This window comes from Natrix helvetica (genome assembly GCF_964273705.1).
Source record: "Natrix helvetica genome assembly, chromosome: 1".
In the NCBI taxonomy this organism is placed as follows: Eukaryota; Metazoa; Chordata; class Lepidosauria; order Squamata; family Natricidae; genus Natrix; species Natrix helvetica.
Window position 1 is genome coordinate 242641441 of NC_138548.1, and position 18404 is coordinate 242659844.

General features: G+C 44.4%; 1 protein-coding gene across 1 annotated transcript in view; it reads left to right on the forward strand.

Moving 5' to 3' along the window:
• Positions 1–18404, forward strand: part of DNAH17 (dynein axonemal heavy chain 17) — a gene marked incomplete at its 5' end in the record, with an annotated part of 137252 nt that overhangs the window by 103122 nt on the left and 15726 nt on the right. The window contains 11 exons of the mRNA XM_081936791.1: positions 109–344; positions 2509–2631; positions 7260–7464; positions 8250–8414; positions 8576–8716; positions 9351–9521; positions 12316–12438; positions 15055–15248; positions 16368–16516; positions 17048–17175; positions 17889–18116. Coding sequence (XP_081792917.1) covers positions 109–344; positions 2509–2631; positions 7260–7464; positions 8250–8414; positions 8576–8716; positions 9351–9521; positions 12316–12438; positions 15055–15248; positions 16368–16516; positions 17048–17175; positions 17889–18116 — 1863 coding nt within the window. The remainder of the gene's footprint in view (positions 1–108; positions 345–2508; positions 2632–7259; positions 7465–8249; positions 8415–8575; positions 8717–9350; positions 9522–12315; positions 12439–15054; positions 15249–16367; positions 16517–17047; positions 17176–17888; positions 18117–18404) is intronic.

Sequence of the window (18404 nt, forward strand, 5' to 3'; positions counted from 1 at the left end):
TCTGTTTTATGTTCACAGTGGCTTGTCAAAATCTGAGAAATTTACAGCTGAACACAGGCGGTGCCTTTTCGATCCTAACAGTCCATTCTTATCTTAACATCATGATAGGTACCAATTCCTATTACCTCTGGCCTGGATCCTTTGTCCCTGTTAACAGACGATGCAGATATAGCAACCTGGAACAACCAGGGGCTCCCCAGCGACCGAATGTCAACAGAAAATGCAACCATTCTGTGCAACACAGAACGCTGGCCCCTCATTGTAGACGCGCAGCTTCAAGGGATCAAATGGATCAAAAACAAACATGGACGAGATCTGAAGGCCATCCGGCTTGGACAGAAAAGGTGAACGAGCATTAATCTGTTCGGTTTGGGCTTTATTCTAAAAGAATAGCCTTATAGGCTCAAAACCAAGAATTGCTCAGAGACCAGGGATGGGCTTCAAAAATTTTAGCAACGGGCTCTCTGCCCAGTTGCTGGGTGGGCGTGGCCATGGTGGGCATGGTCTAGTTGGCCTCCTGGGGGCATTTTCTCCCTCGAGCCTCCAGGAGGGCAAAAATAGTCGCCCCTGGGCTCCGGAGACCCTCCGGAGGCCAGAAATGGCCTTGTTTCTAGCCTTCCAGAGGCCCATTGTTTGCTCTCCCCAAGCCTCCATGCGGGCCCTGTACTTACCTGGCATCCCAAATGGGCTGCGTGGAGACTCCTGGGAGGGGATGGGAGGGGCAGGGTGCGCGGGGCCAGCCAGGGGTAGTATTTGTGGGTTTTCCAAACTGGGCAGATTCCCGAACCCGTGCGAACCTGCAGCAGCCCACCCTGTCTGAGACACACCTTCATTTTGCTTGCATCTCTGGGATTATTATAATTAGCCCCTTCACGTTCTTTGCATTCAATCAATCTTCCTTGCACCACCCCTCAAAGCCCACACGATCAGATTTCCTCACTTGCGATGCCCCACACTTAGGGAATGGCTGGGAACAGGCTCCTTGAGATGACTGGAGCCTTGATCAGTAGCCAGGAGTTTAGGTGGGAAACACACAGTCATCTTTCAATGACATAGCAACATTTCCAGGATCTGGGACAGGCAGGTAATTCACACCCAATGACACTTTATCCACAAAGAATTCTTTATTAATCTCCTAGCTTTATTATTCAACACTGAGATCTTTCACTCCCCCATGCTTCCCTAACTCCACCAGAAAAGCTAATCAAGAAACAGGCGAGAAGAAGATGGATGCCATCCAGATGGATGCATCTACACACAAAATGTCCTCTGTCCAACCCTCCTTCTTATAGCAATTGTGGTCATAGTCACTCACCATGTTGGGCTACATAGCTTTTACCCTGCGATGTGTAAACTGCCACATGGTAGCCAGTTTCCGGTTGGTCTAGTTTCAGACTGTGTCACTCACAGGTCTTTACGCATCCAAGGACACACTCCTTAGGTGGCTTTGTTGTTGTGTTTGCCTTCTTGCGTTGTTCGATGTTTTTCTTAGGCCATAATAACCTATGTACCAGTCCATTTAATTCAGGTAGATTTTGTAAATTTTACAACTTCTTCTGCCCAAATTCCACAGATTTAATAGGCGTTCTGGGCTTATTTATTTATTTAAATTTATATAATTGCCCATCTAATTTACATGACTCTGGGTGACTCACATGGAAAACAATGACAAATTCACATTGCATAAAATGATTAAAATGATTAACCGAATAGACAAGCACAAGCAAGTGCCAATCTACAACTCAGTATTTAATTGGCTATTTCATCTAATTGGGTAGTTAATTAGTGTGAGGACTCCATTGCTGCTTTTCTATCTTGCAATGTCTGTCACTCTCTGTTCACTTGAATTCTCACTGAATCTTCTCATGTCTTATGTCCAGGATGGCAAACCTATGGCACGTGCGCCAAGGCCAGCCCAGCCCAGCTCCACCATGCATGCGTGTCCTGCTGGCCATCTGGTCTTCGGGTCTCTGCCGCACATGTGTGGGGGGCAGAGGGCATGCATGGGATGCACATGTGATGCACGCATACATGTATGGGGAGCAGGGCACATGCGGAGGGCACTCACATTGCATTTTTGGGGTTCATGTGTGTGCGTGCCCCATGCCCCATTTTGGGCCTCCCGCACCAACCTGGAAGCCAAAAATGGGTGGGGGCCAAGGCAGATGTGTGGGGTTTATGCAGGACGGGGTGCATGCACAGGCGGTGGAGCACATGCGCAGAGGCAGGGAGCATGCGCAGAGGGTGCTCGCATTGCATTTTGGTGTTTTGCACGCACACAGGTGCGCTTTGGCCACTCGGCACCAAAAACATTAGCAATCCCAGTCCTATGTGCTCTGGCATCTGCTTCAGTGGCCCTGATGGAGCTCCCTTTCCCAGCATGCCTCTCCACTGCAAGTGATTATGAAAACGCACTTGACTTCTTTTTCAGTAGAGTAGGGTTTTTGTCTGTGTGTGTTCTCAAGAGACTGTGTGACACATGTTAAAGGTTGATTATCAATTGTCCAGCTACCTAGATATCATTGAAAAAGCTGTTTCTGATGGAGATACGCTGCTTATTGAAAATATTGGAGAGACAATAGAGCCTGTGCTGGACCCCCTGCTAGGTCGAAACACAATTAAGAAAGGAAGGTAAGTGCATTTGCAGCTGCAACAGCCCTTGATTGTATCTTTGCAGCCCGGTTTGCACTGGAAGTTGATGCATTTGGTGTGTGTGCCTTCGTTGTCCTAAGAGCGGGAATTTGATGCAAGCAAAGATTAGTGAAGCATATTTTACGGTTACAGCAACAGAAGATGTATTTACAGTAAATACATTTTTTCCCTTCCATTCAATTGTGCTGATTCACAGAGGCTGCCTGGATAATTCCCTCCAGTTTTCTTGGCAAGATTTTCAGGCGTGGCTTGCTGTTTCCTCTTCCCTAAGGCTATGAAAGTGATGACCTTCCAGGGCCATTCAGTTGTCTTTGTCCCTAAGGAGAACCTAGAAGCTATCCTGTCCTAGTTTTTAACCTAGTGCCTTAATCATTACACCAAACTGGTAAAACCAACACATAGATAAAGGCATCCTAGGAAGAGAGTATTTGTTCTGGGCATGGGCACTTTGGGAAAGAAAGGCAGAAGCAGATGACCTCAGATTAGCAATCTCTTAAAACAGGGGTGTCCAAACTTGGGAAGCTTAAGACTTGTGGACTTCAACTCCCAGGCCTCTTTGAATATATCACAAATTTAATTCAACAACTTGCTTTCGCAGTTTTCAAACCTTTCATTAAGGCACCATTCTGACTTTTGCAGGTTGTTTTGCATTTGTATTGGGTTTGTGTGTTCTTACACCCACTTACCCAGTTAGCATTCAAGAATGCACAGAAAAGTTGCTTTAAACCAGATGAAGCCTTAGTCCAGGGGTGTCCAAACTTGGGAACTTTAAGACTTGTGGACTTCAGCTGGCTGGGGAATTCTGGGAGTTGAAGTCCACAAGTCTTAAGCTTCCCAAGTTTGGACACCCCTGTCTTAAAAGAAAGAGCAGGCAAGATAATCAAGAAAGAAGGCGCACGATGAAAACCCTTCACTTTACACTCACACTAGACAACTCTCTTTTGATCAATAGATCACGAGGTGCTGAAGCATCAGCACCGTCACATTATCTTCAACCATTTGATAAAGAAGAGGAGAGCAAGACCTCTGTTACTTTGTTGAGGGAAGAGGAACAGACATGTTTGTTCATTTTTTTTCATCAACAGTGTTCTAAAATGAAAAAAAATATTGTTTATACAGAACTGCATGTATGCACTTGCCTTAGGGGTAGGTTACTGACGGCATTACTGCCGGTTCATCAAGATGGCACCGCCGTAGGAGAACTGGTTCGGGGGCGTGGCAGGCCTGGGTCACTGCTGGTTCCAGCGACCCAGGCCACCAAACCACTACAGGTTCGGCTAAACCGGTCTGAATCGGTAGGAACCCTCCACTGACTTCCTTGTCTTCCCCAAATGAAGTGAGGAGGCTCTTCTCTATCTTTTTGGAAGCTAGAGATTGCTGGGTTCAGAAATGGAGAGAAAGGTGAGGAAGGAACACAAGGAAACAAATGCTGACACACAAAATAAACTCTGAGAATGAAACAATTGTGAGTGACTGGCTGGTGACCAGAGAGGTCACCTCACCTAACCTTAAGGATAATGAATGATGAAGTATGACAGAAAACCCTCATTTACTGACTGCCTCCAATAGTGGTTTTGTAACCAATCTCTCCCTCCCTCCCTCCCTCCCTCCCTCCCTCTCCCTCTCTGTCTTTCCCCCCTCCCTCCCCCCCCTCTCTTCTCTGTGTCTCTCCCTCTCATCCTAGGCTAGAGATACTTATCTGTAAGCCTTCTGAGTTTTCACTGAGCTCTAACACCAACAGAGGGCTATAGCAGAGGTGGTTCTGACCAGTTCTGGAGAACCGGTAGTGGAAATTTTGAGTAGTTCAGAGAACCAGTAAATACCACCTCTGACTGGCTCCACCCCCATCTATTCTCTGCCTCCCGAGTCCCAGCTGATCAGGAGGGAATGGGGATTTTACAGTGTCCTTCCCCTGCCATGCCCATCAAGCCACGCCCACCAAGCCACACCCACAGTACCGGTAGTAAAAAAAATTGAATCCCAACACTGGGCTACAGCTGTTTAACATCTCTGCAATTTTAATTTATTTACTCTTCATATTACAATAACGTGTAAACTGCACGATCTGTCCAAATTAGTTCCCAAATTAGCTCATTGTTTTCAAGTGTGGTGGATGATGGTATGTTAAGTTTATGTTTATTTGATTTATAGACCGCCCCCTCTCCCCGAAGGGACTCCATTGTATGCCATTGCTTATCTGTCAGGTGCCACTGCCATTTGAATTAGGGCTTCCTCCCCCTTTCAGGATCAGGAGGGAGCACCATACACCCTTTTGCCTTAAGCAGCGAAGTGTCTCTGGTTATCCACGAGTGGATTTAGGACAGCAGTAAGAGTTTCAGAAATGGCAGGCTCATGCCCTTTTCCTTTAAACTGACTCAGAATTGCAAGTCTTGGCCTGCTGGCTTTTATCCACATCTACCTTTGTAGGCACAAAGTTTCCCTCTGACGTAACCAAGACTGATAACGTTGGGACTGGTCTCACTCCATTCAGAGGTGTCCCAAGAGGAGAAGAACATTATTGCCCTGCCAGCCATCACAAAGCAACAAGCTGCAAAGCAATTTTAAGTGCACTTTGGGTCTGTTTTCACCCAAAGGATTTTAACTAAAATTCACTAAATCTTTTCCTAGCACAGGAGATTTATATCGAATTCCGGAGTGCTATTTAAGGATAGAAAAAACAGGATTGCTTCCACTTCGTACCTGTTTCAAATTATACATCTTGAATCATAAATGCTCCAGAATGTTGATAATTTAAGTTGTTATAATGAAAATCAAAGAGAGAGAAAAAAAAAACCCCAATGACAGCAAATATTTTTAAGTTGTGCTGTTTGTGCTCGTGTCTCTGAATCTATCCAAAAGGATATTGAAATCTGTCACTCTTGTGTGGGTTGACAACACAAATCTCACTCCACTTTAAGCTATTTTTACTAGTTTTCATTGCAATGGCCAACTTCCAGCATCACAATGTCCCTCATTAACCTTGACCTTACCTAATTAATCTCTTTTTTTCAAGATGTGTTGCATAAGATGAGCGGATATGGAAAGGGGCTGCTCTATTACAATTTAGTGCCGTGAATCTGCTTTGCATGCTGAAATTATCTAGTTTCCCCCTGCAGCATCTCCAGAATAGGACGCAGAAAGATTCATTTGTGAAACCGGGGCAACCTGACTTAAAGCCTTTATTTGCATCTAACTGTAATAAATTCTTTTGCCCTGGCCTCACGATAATTGCTTTCATCTCATTCTTAGATCATAAGGCCACCTTAGGTGATCCTGAGCTGTGCCAATTTGAGTAGTGTTTTCCCTTTAATCTAATACACTTTACTAGCTGTTCTGCTGGAAGTGCAATTAGTAAACAGCCTGCATCTGTTGGCCATTTGACAAGGCACAGCCCTTCCCCTGGGGCTCCAAGCGCTTGTCTTGGGCTGCCCTCCTTTTTAACTTCAGATAGAAAGAACGGGTGGTGGCAGCTATCATCAAGTTATCCTGCAGTCCCTTAGAAGCCATAGAAAAACTGACCGGGGATCAGGGGGAGCTGCACTACAAAGAAAAAAAAAAGGTGTCGGTCTCAAATCTGATCAACATAAACTTCTTGCTTTACCACAGTTTGTCCAGCCCGCTGATCAGCTGTTCAGCAATCTGGATTGCTGCCATTGGGTTTTGCAAATGCCCGTTCTGCTTTACCATGGAACTTCCCTGGTTTCTGATAGACGTCTTGGCCAGTGGTGAAATTCAATTTTTCTTACTACCGGCTCTGTGGGAATGGCTTGGTGGGCGTGGCGTGGTGGGCATGGCTTGGTGGGTGTGGCAGGGGAAGGATACTGCAAAATCTCCATTCCCACCCCACTCCAGGGGAAGGATACTGCAAAATCCTCATTCCCACCCTACTCTGGGGCCGTCCAGAGGTGACATTTGTCAGTTCTCCAAACTACTCAAAATTTCCGCTATCGGTTCTCCAGAACCTGTCAGAACCTGCTGGGTTTCACCCCTGGTCTTGGCGTAATGATAAGCTTGGATAGCTGCTTATAATCAAGTCAGCCACCAGTCAACATTTGCCATCACCCCAAGCCCCATCACTGCATCGCTGCTCTGACTGGAATATGATTGGCCGATGGCTGGTCAGATCCAAAAAGGAGGACAGTGCAGTAAAGCCAGGGAGCTTTACCCATAGCTTTGTACCTGAGCGGCTGGAATCAAGATACCACCATTTGGCAACAAGCCAAAAAAGAAGCGGTTGGTGCAGGATAAAGATTGACAGCGTAGAAAGACAGAGACTGTAGAAAACTATAGCTTTCTGCCAATTGAAGCATGGGTCAATAGCACTAGCTCAGCGTTTGGCAACGGCTCCCAGTCTACATAGACAATCTTAAACTAAATGAATTGATGATCTGACCTGATAAGCAGTTCCCTGTCTATTGAACCATCTGTTCTAGACAAAAAGCATTGATTTTCTATCACCGAGTCTAAACTAAAATGAAAAAAAAAAAAAAAGCAAAATGATGGTGGGACAGAGATAGTAGCTCTGCCCATCAATAGTGAATACAAACAAAAGTGAGTTACATTAGTTTATGCAATATTTTCACATATTTGCAAACTCTTATTTCCAGATACATTAAAATAGGAGACAAGGAAGTAGAATACCACCCCAACTTTCGCCTGATTCTGCACACCAAGTACTTCAATCCCCACTACAAGCCAGAGATGCAGGCTCAGTGCACGTTGATCAACTTCTTGGTTACCAGGGATGGCTTGGAAGACCAGCTTTTAGCTGCTGTGGTTGCTAAGGAAAGACCTGACTTAGAGGAACTGAAGGTATTATCATTACTAGTGGTGGGCTTCTGAGTTATGGACTATGCAGTAGTCATCTTAGTAATGCCAAAGGAAAGCAAATTGTCTTAAGTCAGCCTTCCTGATATGATAGTCTACAGATGTATTGACACTTATTAAACCTCAGCCAGGATTGACAAAGATTATGGAAGCTGACATCCAGCCTATTTGGCAAGTTGAAAAAGCAGAGAATCTAAAACAAGTGTTCAGATTGGTCTTCTTCCTTAATATGTTTGTTTATTATGTCCCAGGACTGCAACAACCCAAGTGTTTTATAAAGGGGAATAGCACTGATGTGTAGCCTTCACAATAAATAAATGTGTATTTAAAATAAATGAAATGTTAGTCAGTGGTGGGATGCTACTGGTGGGATGATTTTGAGAAAACTTAACTTCCACATTACTGTTGGGGAGGAAAACAGCTGAGGCGCAGAAATCCACTGTGCCGCGCGACTCCGCTGAGAAGATATAGGTGAGTTAAGCGCAGGGCGGGTGGATGGCCCCACTTCATCATCGGAGCGAACCGGTTCGCTTCCAGCTGATGGTCGAAGCTACCAGTTCGCCCGAACCCATCCGAACCGGTAGAATCCACCCCTGATGTTAATGGAAAAATCCAAGAATTCATATCCCATTTTTACACAGTAACCTCATCTAAGATAGGAACCTGCAGCTCCATGTTGCAAATGATCTGGCTTTGGTACAAGAAAAAAAGAGATTTGCTGATAAATAACAAAAGCTCTCCCTCCCCCTCCCCCTCTGTTTCTGGTATAGGCTACTCTCACAAAGCAACAGAATGAATTCAAGATCATCCTGAAAGAACTAGAGGATTCCTTACTAGCTAGACTCTCTGCTGCATCAGGAAACTTCTTAGGAGATACAGCCTTGGTAGAAAACCTGGAGACCACAAAGCGCACAGCTAATGAAATAGAACAAAAAGTAAGCTAGCTGGCTCAACTTCACTCTGCAACACTGTGCACCCAGCAAGAGCGCTGAGAAATGTACATGTGATTTACCAATCCAGCAACATAGACATCACACATCGTGGTCTTTTTTTTTTATTCTTTAAAAACGGTGGGGGTTTTTTTGTATTTCTTTAGGTGAAAGAGGCTAAAGTTACTGAAATACAAATCAATGAAGCCAGAGAGAACTACAGGCCAGCTGCAGAAAGGGCATCCCTGTTGTATTTTATATTAAATGACCTAAACAAAATCAACCCCATCTATCAGTTCTCCCTGAAGGTAACTAATAGTAGAACATGCTGTTTGGATAGTCATTGGTTCTATTTTTGTACAAAAGATAGCTCCCTCTGTCAGAGGTTCTGACCAGTTCTGGAGAACCGGTAGTGGAAATTTGGAGTAGTTCGGAGAACCGGTAAATACCACCTCTGGCTGGCTCTGCCTCCATCTATTCTCCGCCTCCCGAGTCCCAGCTGATCGGGAGGAAATGGGGATTTTGCAGGAACCTTCCCCTGCCACGCCCACCAAGCCACGCCCACAGTAGTAAAAAAAATTGAATCCCACCACTGCCTCTCTCCTTATGGAGTCCAAGATACATTCAGCTTTCTTTGCAGAAACCTTACAGCTGCCCATTGGGACTTTTTGTCTATGATGAGGAAGCATGACTAAGATCCAAGCAGGAAGAAAACTCCTCAGATGCAATGGGGGGGGGGGATCCATAGAGACTTATGATCCATAGAGTCAAACCTTGGGCCTTATGTTTTGCTCATGCCCAAATATGTAACCCCTTCATGTTCTTGAAGATGGTACCTTGCTTGTGTCTTTCTGTTCCAGAATACAAAGCAAGGCATCTGCCTGAAACCCCACATGGTTTGGCATTTTGGCTCCTTTTCCTTGTTCTTCTCTTTCTGTTCAGGCTTTCAACGTGGTGTTTGAGAAAGCTATTCAGCGTACAGCTCCAGCAGAGGATGTGAAACACAGGGTGATCAACCTTACAGATGAAATCACCTATTCAGTTTTCATGTACACGGCTCGGGGACTTTTCGAGAGAGACAAACTTATTTTTCTAGCCCAGGTTGCCTTCCAGGTAAAGTGACTGGATGATGATCATGACAAAAAGTATTTTACTCCTGCCTGATAAAAAGGATAGAAGAATGTAGAAAAGTTGCTATTATATTGAAAATATCACTGGCTATTGGCTAACCGTATAGTATGAGAAACTAAGCTGACACATTATTTACTTGCCGTGGCTTGTTCAGTAGAATGTGTTCACACAGCATGCTAAGACATCAACCACAATGGCTGGATTTACACGTCCCCTTAACCACAGTCCAGCCACATGATAGCGTGATGAGATGTATGAACCAAACCACAGAATATTTTGCAAATGAGAATAAAGGTCCCCAAGAGGCCAAGGATCACCCTGTAATAGAGAATGCAGAAGCAGACCAGTCTTATTGCAAAATAAGTTGGGAAACCAATTTCTCAAGAAAATTCATGTAGGAAAAAAAAATGCTCATAAATGAATAAATAAATGAAGCAACTGGAATTGGAAGGCAGTTAGCCATGAAAGGTTAAAGGAGAAGGCAGGGTGGAAATAACTCTAAGCAATAAAGAATACTTATGCGGCCAGGCATTCTCTAGATTTGAGGACAGCTTCTATTAATTCCCAGCCAATTACCCTATGGATCATTTTGGCTATAGATTTTCAGTGCTGCAATTTAGAAAAGCTCATTAAGTATTGCACTCTAGGGAAGTAAGGTCAACATTGGCATGGCTACTACCACCAATGTGGCCTCGTTTCACTGAAAGCTCAAGCAGATATTTGTGCTATAAATTATCTTCAGTAGTCCGAATGCATTCAATTCTAGGGAATCACACTACAGGTAGCCTTCAACTTATGACCACAATTGAGCCCAAAATTTATGTCGCTAAGCAAGACAGTTGCTAAGTGAATCTTTCCTCATTTTATGACTGTCAACTCACGAAGCATTCTTGACCTGCTCTTGAGTTGCCATAGGCAGGGGGGTAGAGAATCGAGCCTCGCGGCTGCATTGAGGAACTTGCACTTCAGTTAAAACAAAGCACATTCTAGCCGGCAAACGCCAAGGCCATCTCCACGGAGATCCACGGTGGCCAGAGGGAGTGACTTCTATAACCCGCGAAATTGCTTCATTGGGGAATGTGACTGATGACACACCTTGGGAGGAAGGGGAACCAGAGTCAGAGCCAAGGCGCAAATTAAGTGAGGTCAGAGTTCGCTTCACTTGGTCTGTGCTGACATAATAAATAACTGGATTTCTTTTGAAGCTTGGCTTGAAGCTCATGATTTAATTAGGGCATTGGTCGAAAACCTGACAGTGATCTTTCTTGCCACAGTTGTTAAGTGAATCACTGCTGTTATAGTAATATGGTTATAAAGTGTCTTCCCATTAACAGCTCATCAGAAGGTCACAAAAGGTGATCACATGACTCCAGAATACTGCAACCATCGTAAATACATGCCAATTGCCAAGCTTCCAAATGTTGATCCCATGACCATGGAGATGCTGCAATGGTCGTAAATGTAAAAAACAGTCATAAGTCACTTTTTTTAGTTCCATTACAACTTTGAACAATCACTAGAGAAATGGTTGTTAAGTTGAAGACAACTTGTATACTGTACAAAGATCTGCATTTGCTCCCCTTTCTCAGAATTCCCAAGCTAGCCCCCCCCTCCCGGTTTAAATTATGTCCTTTTATGTAGGCTCACCACAGGAGTGGGTTTCAGCCAATACGGACCGGTACGGGCATACCGGTTGGTGAAATTTAGCGTGCCTTAGCGTACCCATTCTTCCGGAGGCCCTGACAAGCCCACGTGGCCTCTTCTCTTTGATAACTACCTTGTTTCCATTGAAGGTGGCGGGGAATCCATTCAGAGGGTTCCACACAGGGCTTTTCCAACAGCCGAACTCCCCTCCTGTTCCTTCTTCGCCTGTTTGAAGAAGCCACGCGGGGCACGCTCCCTTGATTTTGACAGCGGCCTCATTTTCAATTGGTGGGGGGAGAAATTCATGTTTTTCCTCCTTCTGCATGGATCCCCCCCAATTGGAAACAAGGCCACTGTCAAAGACAAGGGAGCACGCCCCACATGGCTTCTTCAATCAAGTGAAGAAGGAACAGGAGGGGAGTTCCACGCGGGGCTTTTCCAACTCCCCTCCTGTTCCTTCTTCGCCTCTTTACACAGAGATGAGGCCTGGGGCTCGCTTCCCTGTCTCCTTCCTCCGAGAGCTGCGGGCAGCAGGGAAAACAAGGCTTCTTTGCCAGCCTCCCAGCTGGCAAAACAGAAATTTTCGCCAACTGTAAGGCATGTGTATGTGAGAGGGGGGGCGAGCGAGAGAGAGAGAGAGAGAAAGAGAAAGAATAAGAGAGAAAGAACGGAAGGAAGGGAGAGAGAGAGAAAAAGAGAGAGACAAAGATAGAAAGAGAAAGAAGGAAAAAGAAAGAAAGAAAGTTGGAGAGATAGAAACAAGAAAGAAGGAAGAAAGAAAAGAAAGAAAGAAAGAAAGAAAGAAGAAAGAAAGAAAGAAAGAAAGAAAGAAAGAAAGAAAGAAAGAAAGAAAGAAAGAAAGAACTTATGATCACAATTGAGCCCAAAATTTGGCTGCTAAGCAAGAGCGTTGTTAAATGAGTTTCACCACATTTTATAAGTTGGCCACTGCCACCCAGTCACATGACCACCAAGCCACGCCCACAAAGTAGGCCACACCTACAGAATAGGTTCTAAAATATTTTGAAATTCACCACTGGAAGGTACATGAATTTGACTTCGAAGCTGTTGTTTGTTTGTTTGAAGAAAGGTATATCATTTGTAACATTCCTAATTTTCTCATCTTCCTTAGGTCTTGCTGGTTAAAAAAGAAGTGAATCCAGTGGAACTAGACTTCCTTCTGCGTTTTCCCTTTAAAGCTGGCTTGACATCTCCAGTAGAATTCTTATTAGGTCAAGGATGGGGTGGAATTAAGGTGTGCTCAAAACCACTATTTGTAGCCTAATCTCTTCTTAGTAACTTAGAGGGAGCCATGAAAAGTGCTAGGCAGGGGTGGGTTCCAGCAGCCACTACTGCCGGTTTGCTCGTGGACGCACAGTGCGCACGCACACTTGATGTGCACTGTGCAAGCATGCACAGTACAATAAAAATTATTCTGCGCATGCACAGAACCAAAACAAGATGGTGCCACCCATGGCGCCACCAGGAGAACCATTTCGGGACCTTGGCAGGCCTGGGTTGCTGCCAGTTCCAGCGACCCAGGCCGCCAAACCACTAGCGAACTGGTCCGAACCCATCACTGGTGCTAGGCCTCATATCTGTAGTAGAGTCCATAATAGATATAAACATCTTCATGAACAATTTGCTTCAGTTACAAGATGAGGTGCTGGCTAGGCGGTGCATGCCTTTTGGTAGGCCCGCTTTATACTTAGTTTTAAAGGTGAGATATGAGCTGCAGGACAGCAAAGACCTGGAGTAAGATATGCAAGAGGAAGCATGGTATAAGGGTGATTTTACAATGTAGATTTCAAAAGTAGTTGCAGTTTGTTACCATTGTAGTGGCTGGACAGGTATGAATTAGTTCTGAATACATTCTAATTTTATTTTATTTATTTATTTATTCGATTTATCAGTCGCCCCCTCTCCGCAAAGGGACTCGGGGCGACGTACAATCAAATCAAATAAACAGGTGTGGCATGGAGGAGGTAAAATCAATGTTTAACAAATCAGATACAAATGAGCAGCCACTAGGTTAAAATAAATAATAATAAGTTACGACAATTAAAACAATTTAAAAAACCCCAAAATTTACATTTAAATAATTAAAATTGCCAGGGAGGTTAGAAGGTTCTGATTAAGCCAGGCCGGCTAGTTGGAACAGGTGGGTCTTGAGTTTCGTGCGGAAGGAGCGGAGGTCGGTCGTTATCCTGATATCTGGGGGGAGGTCATTCCAGAGGGCTGGGCCCATCACAGAGAAGGCCCTACTCCTGGGCGCCGCCCTCTGACACTGCCTAGTGGACGGCACCCGGAGGAGTCCCTCTCTGTGAGAGCGAATTGGTCGCAGGGATGTATGGGGCAGAATGTGATCCCGCAAATAGCTAGGTCCTGTGCCATGGAGCGCTTTAAAGATGGTAACTAACACCTTGAAGCGCACCCGATAGACCACAGGGAGCCAGTGCAGCTCGCGCAGGAGAGGTGTTATGTGGGAGAACCTAGTTCTCCCCATGATTGCCCGCGCGGCCGCATTCTGGACCAGCTGCAGTCTCCGGGTGCATCTCAAGGGGAGCCCCATGTAGAGAGCGTTACAGTAGTCCAGGCGGGACGTCACCAGCGCGTGAGTGACTGTGCGGAGGGCATCCTGGTCCAATAGGGGGCACAATTGGCGCACCAGGCGAGCCTGGTGGAACGCCCCCCTCGCCACGGCTGCCACATGATCATCCATAGACAGCCGGGCGTCTAGGAGGACGCCCAAATTGCGCGCCCGCTCCACGGGGGCCAGTTGCTCGCCCCCAATGGCCAGTGATGGAATACATTGGTTGAACCGGGGGGGCGGTAGCCACAGCCATTCCGTCTGCATACCAAATCTGCATCGATCCAAACCATTCAAATCTGTTCAGGGAGGTCCAAGAAGCAGCTGGATCCTTCATTATTGATTAGGGGCAGTATTATGGCATCACTTGGCAAAAACAGTTTATCCTGTTGGGTATCATTGACCTTGGTCCACATCCAGTCCCTTATCTTGCTGTTTTCCATAGTGGAAAATACAATAGACTGCCAAGATCATCATTAGGTCAAGGGCTATTTTAATCCCAGAGAAATGGCTGGGTCCTATTAAAGACCACCACAATGGAAAACATGTTGTATTTGGATAACCACGTCATACTCATTAACATAGTTTTGTGATCAATTGCTTCTTTAAGTATAAACAGTCTTCCATGTCTGGGAAGTGCAGGTTACTGGGGAGGGGGCCATTTACAAATTGTTCATCAGAACTATCTTTTGAGGATATTTTATAATAAAATGGCAATGTCGTAAATGGATAAAGCTAAAGAAACCATATGGAAAGTATGCCTTAGTAAGTTTGTACATCTGGAGATGAAAAATGTGTCCTTTATTATAACTTTTTAAAGGACCAAAATATGGTCTGAATTTGATTACCTGCAGATTTAGGTCCCCTTAGAAACAAAAACTTTAACATCATATGGTCACTCCCCTCCTCCCCCAGTGTTCATGCTACCTGTCTTTCTTTAGTTACGTTGTCCAAGGCAAGGATAGTTGATCCTTTTGTCCCACTTGGAAGAAGAAAGAGATCAGCAAGACCAGTCAGGAATTTCCTAGCAGGACCTAGCTGAGGTTTTTTTTTTTTCCTCAACAGAGGTTGCACAATAGTCTGCCATTCCTGCTATTACAATATGCAAAACAGTTCATTAGCCCCTCTTAATACTTTACTAATACAGGAGCTGCTTCATTTCTTTCTGTTGCAACACATCTAAAACCTAGACGGAGAATGATAAGAACCAAGTGATCTAACTAGTCCCTCATGGGAATGGGGAATTAGAAGGCAATGCAACTGCTGTTGCTGTATCCCCAGGTGCTTTCTGAAATGGATGAATTCAAAAACCTGGACAGCGATATTGAAGGCTCTGCGAAGCGATGGAAAAAATTTGTAGAATCGGAGACCCCAGAAAAGGAAGTTTTCCCGAAGGAGTGGAAGAATAAGACTGCCCTGCAAAAGCTGTGCATGATGCGATGCATGAGGCCAGACCGCATGACCTACGCAGTCAAGTATGTATCCTGTTGTCTTCTGCAGGCTTGGAAAATAGGAAATCTGAGGGTGCTTCACCTGGAGACTGAAGAATATTGTCATGGGGAACATCTCATATTATAGCTTGATATGTTATTCCAAGGGTGTGAGTCTTTTGGTCTACTCTGGCCTTTTTCCTGCTATACAGTCAAGAAGAAGACACAGGTTTGTACAGTCCAGAGGTTCAAAGGCAAGCAACAGAGACATCCATCTTGCAGACAGGGACACATAAGACATGGGCACCAGGGCTCAGACAGCTCTATATATATATATCACTCATTTCGTGTTCCTTTATCAACAATTCCGGAAAGCTTCAGCTGATAGCAAACGCTGATAATTCTGAAAGAATCCAAGCATGTAGGAGCAGTTGCAAATGGTCAGCTAGATTTCATTTAGGGGTTTGCTTGGTCCCATAATTAAAGTTACTTCTGTGGTTTTAACAATACAAACAAAAACATCCATTTTTCACGCTCGTAAATGATGAATCTACCCCACCTCAAGAACGGAATTACACATTTATGCTATCTAAACTAATAGCACAAAACCCCACTCAAGATTGGTTGCTTGGGGCTCAAGTGAAAAACGAGCAGACTGTTTCCCTGAGAATAAGGATAGGTAATCAGATTTTTTTTTTAAAAAAAAGTTTCTTTTATAACACCTGTGGTCCTCAAGCAATGTGAACAGTAGACAGGGATCTGGAGAGCTGTAGTCCAAAACATTTGGAGGACACTATGTAGCTTACTACAAAACCATTCATACAGAAAGCTAATAATGTACTACTGAATTCTATTGGAACTTGCCATTTCCAGTGCTATTACACATAGAGCATCTCTGCCATCAGTTTGTAGTGGAGAAAGGGCCAATCTCAATTATTTATATCTCTGTTCTATCCATGTGTGTCTAAATCTGCCTGGTGGAATTCATAGAACTTACTTTTAAGCAGTTGTTGACAGGATAACAAGCTAAAGTCCCTATGACTGAAACTGAGTGAACTGATAATTCCCCAGACTGTTTGTTTTAATAATGTACCTGGCTGCTTCTATTCCTCCCTCTCTGCCCCTCTCCTTCCCTCCCTTTCCAAAAAAAAATGACTTTCTCAGAAACTTTGTGGAAGAGAAGATGGGAAGTAAATTTGTTGAAGGGCGTAGTGTTGAATTCTCAAAGTCCTACGAAGAAAGCAGTCAATCCACACCAATATTTTTCATTCTTTCTCCTGGAGTGGATCCCCTGAAGGATGTTGAAGCCCTAGGTAAGTTGATATGGCACTGTTGATAAATGTTCCCTATAGATAATATGACATTGGCTGGTGCAGTCCATAGATAGACAACCCAATTATTAATTGTATAGATAGTTATACCGTGTTTCCCCAAAAATAAGACAGGATCTTATTTTCTTTTGACCCCAGAAATAAACGCTTGGCCTTATTTTCAAGGAGGTCCTATTATTTTTGAGGTGCACGAGACCCCTTAACCTCGCCCCGTGGCCCGCAGCTCAGCTGATCCAGAGAGGAACAGAAGTTCTGTTTCTGGTACACTCTTGCCAACCCTAGCATCGCTGGGCCTGCTTCTTTTTTTGCGGCCGTCACTAAGACAATGGGCGTGGGAGCTAGGGTTTGCAAGAGGAGGAGGAGGGAGGGCTTATTTTAGGGCCCGCGCTCAAAATCCCGATTGGGCTTATTATCTAGGAAACAGGGTATAGAGACCTGGACAAAGTGCAAGGAAATCACAACAAAAGCAAGCAATGAACATGTGCAGTTTTTAAACTGTGTTATTGCTCCTAGGTCAAAAGCTTGGTTTCACCATAGACAATGGGAAAATCCATAATGTGTCCCTGGGACAGGGGCAAGAGGTTGTGGCTGAAAATGCTCTGGATGTGGCTGCAGTAGAAGGACATTGGGTCATTCTTCAGGTATTGAATACCCATAGATTTCCTGTTTACAATTCCTAGATTTGTCAGCTGCACTGACTCCACACACTATTCCTTTTTCCTACGTGATTAAACAATTAGTCAATGCGTAGTCCACACAAATTGCACAAACTGTCTGCATTCTGATCCAAAAACAAACCCACAATAAATAAATGTCCAAATATTTGCTTGCCCCAGAAATGCAGAATGCCCATCACCAGAGGCTGTCACAAGGCGACCGCACCATTACATGCCAAGGAGCTTGTTGCAACCTTTAGACAGAAGCACCCCACATTTTAGATAAATTTGTTAAGTTATAATGTGAATACACCCCTTCCCTCTGATTAACAGAAGGAGGGGCATTTTTAGTAATAAGACTGATCCAAAGAGCACACATTGTTACATAATAGCATTACTCATTAAATACAAAAGATATCTGGGCTAGCACAAAGAGAAGAAATTATAAATAACATACTCATGATAATACACATCCAATGCAGGGAACTCTAAACACACATAGCAGAGTCAGCAAAGAATTGCCCTACCACAGCTTCGTAGACAAATGCAGGAGGCTGAGCATTTTTTCAACGAGAGGGGGGTCAAAGCTTTGGAACAGAAGACAGGGGCAGTTTAAAATAGCAGTCCAGTCATTGCCAGACCAAAAAGACAAGTTAAACTTCGTCAGTGCCAAGTCATTTAATTTTACAATCTTGCAGAATATACATCTGGTAGCCAAGTGGCTGAGCACGCTGGATAAGAAAGTGGAGCGCTACAGCATTGGGAGCCACGACGATTACCGCGTATTTATGAGTGCTGAACCTGCTCCTTGTCCCGATGCTCACATTATTCCTCAGGGCCTGCTAGAAAACGCCATTAAAATCACAAATGAGCCTCCAACTGGCATGTATGCCAACTTACACAAGGCCCTCGACCTCTTTACACAGGTAAACAAACTCCTCTGTCCAATTTGTTATGCCTTTCTAGCCTCAAGTCCTAGTTCTTAAATACTAACACAACAATTGGTTTGATTTATTTGGGAGGGCTGCCAGCACTTCATTGGTTAGAACAGATACTGAAGTTTTGTCTTGCTTCTGGAGATTAGGACAGCCTTTGTGTTCTGAACATGTGCTACTTATTTCCTTCAAGCTTAGAATATTTTTTTCTAGTTTGCCTAAGTAAATTTTTAGACCTTTACGAAGAGCCAAGCGACAGAACACATCATAACAAGATGA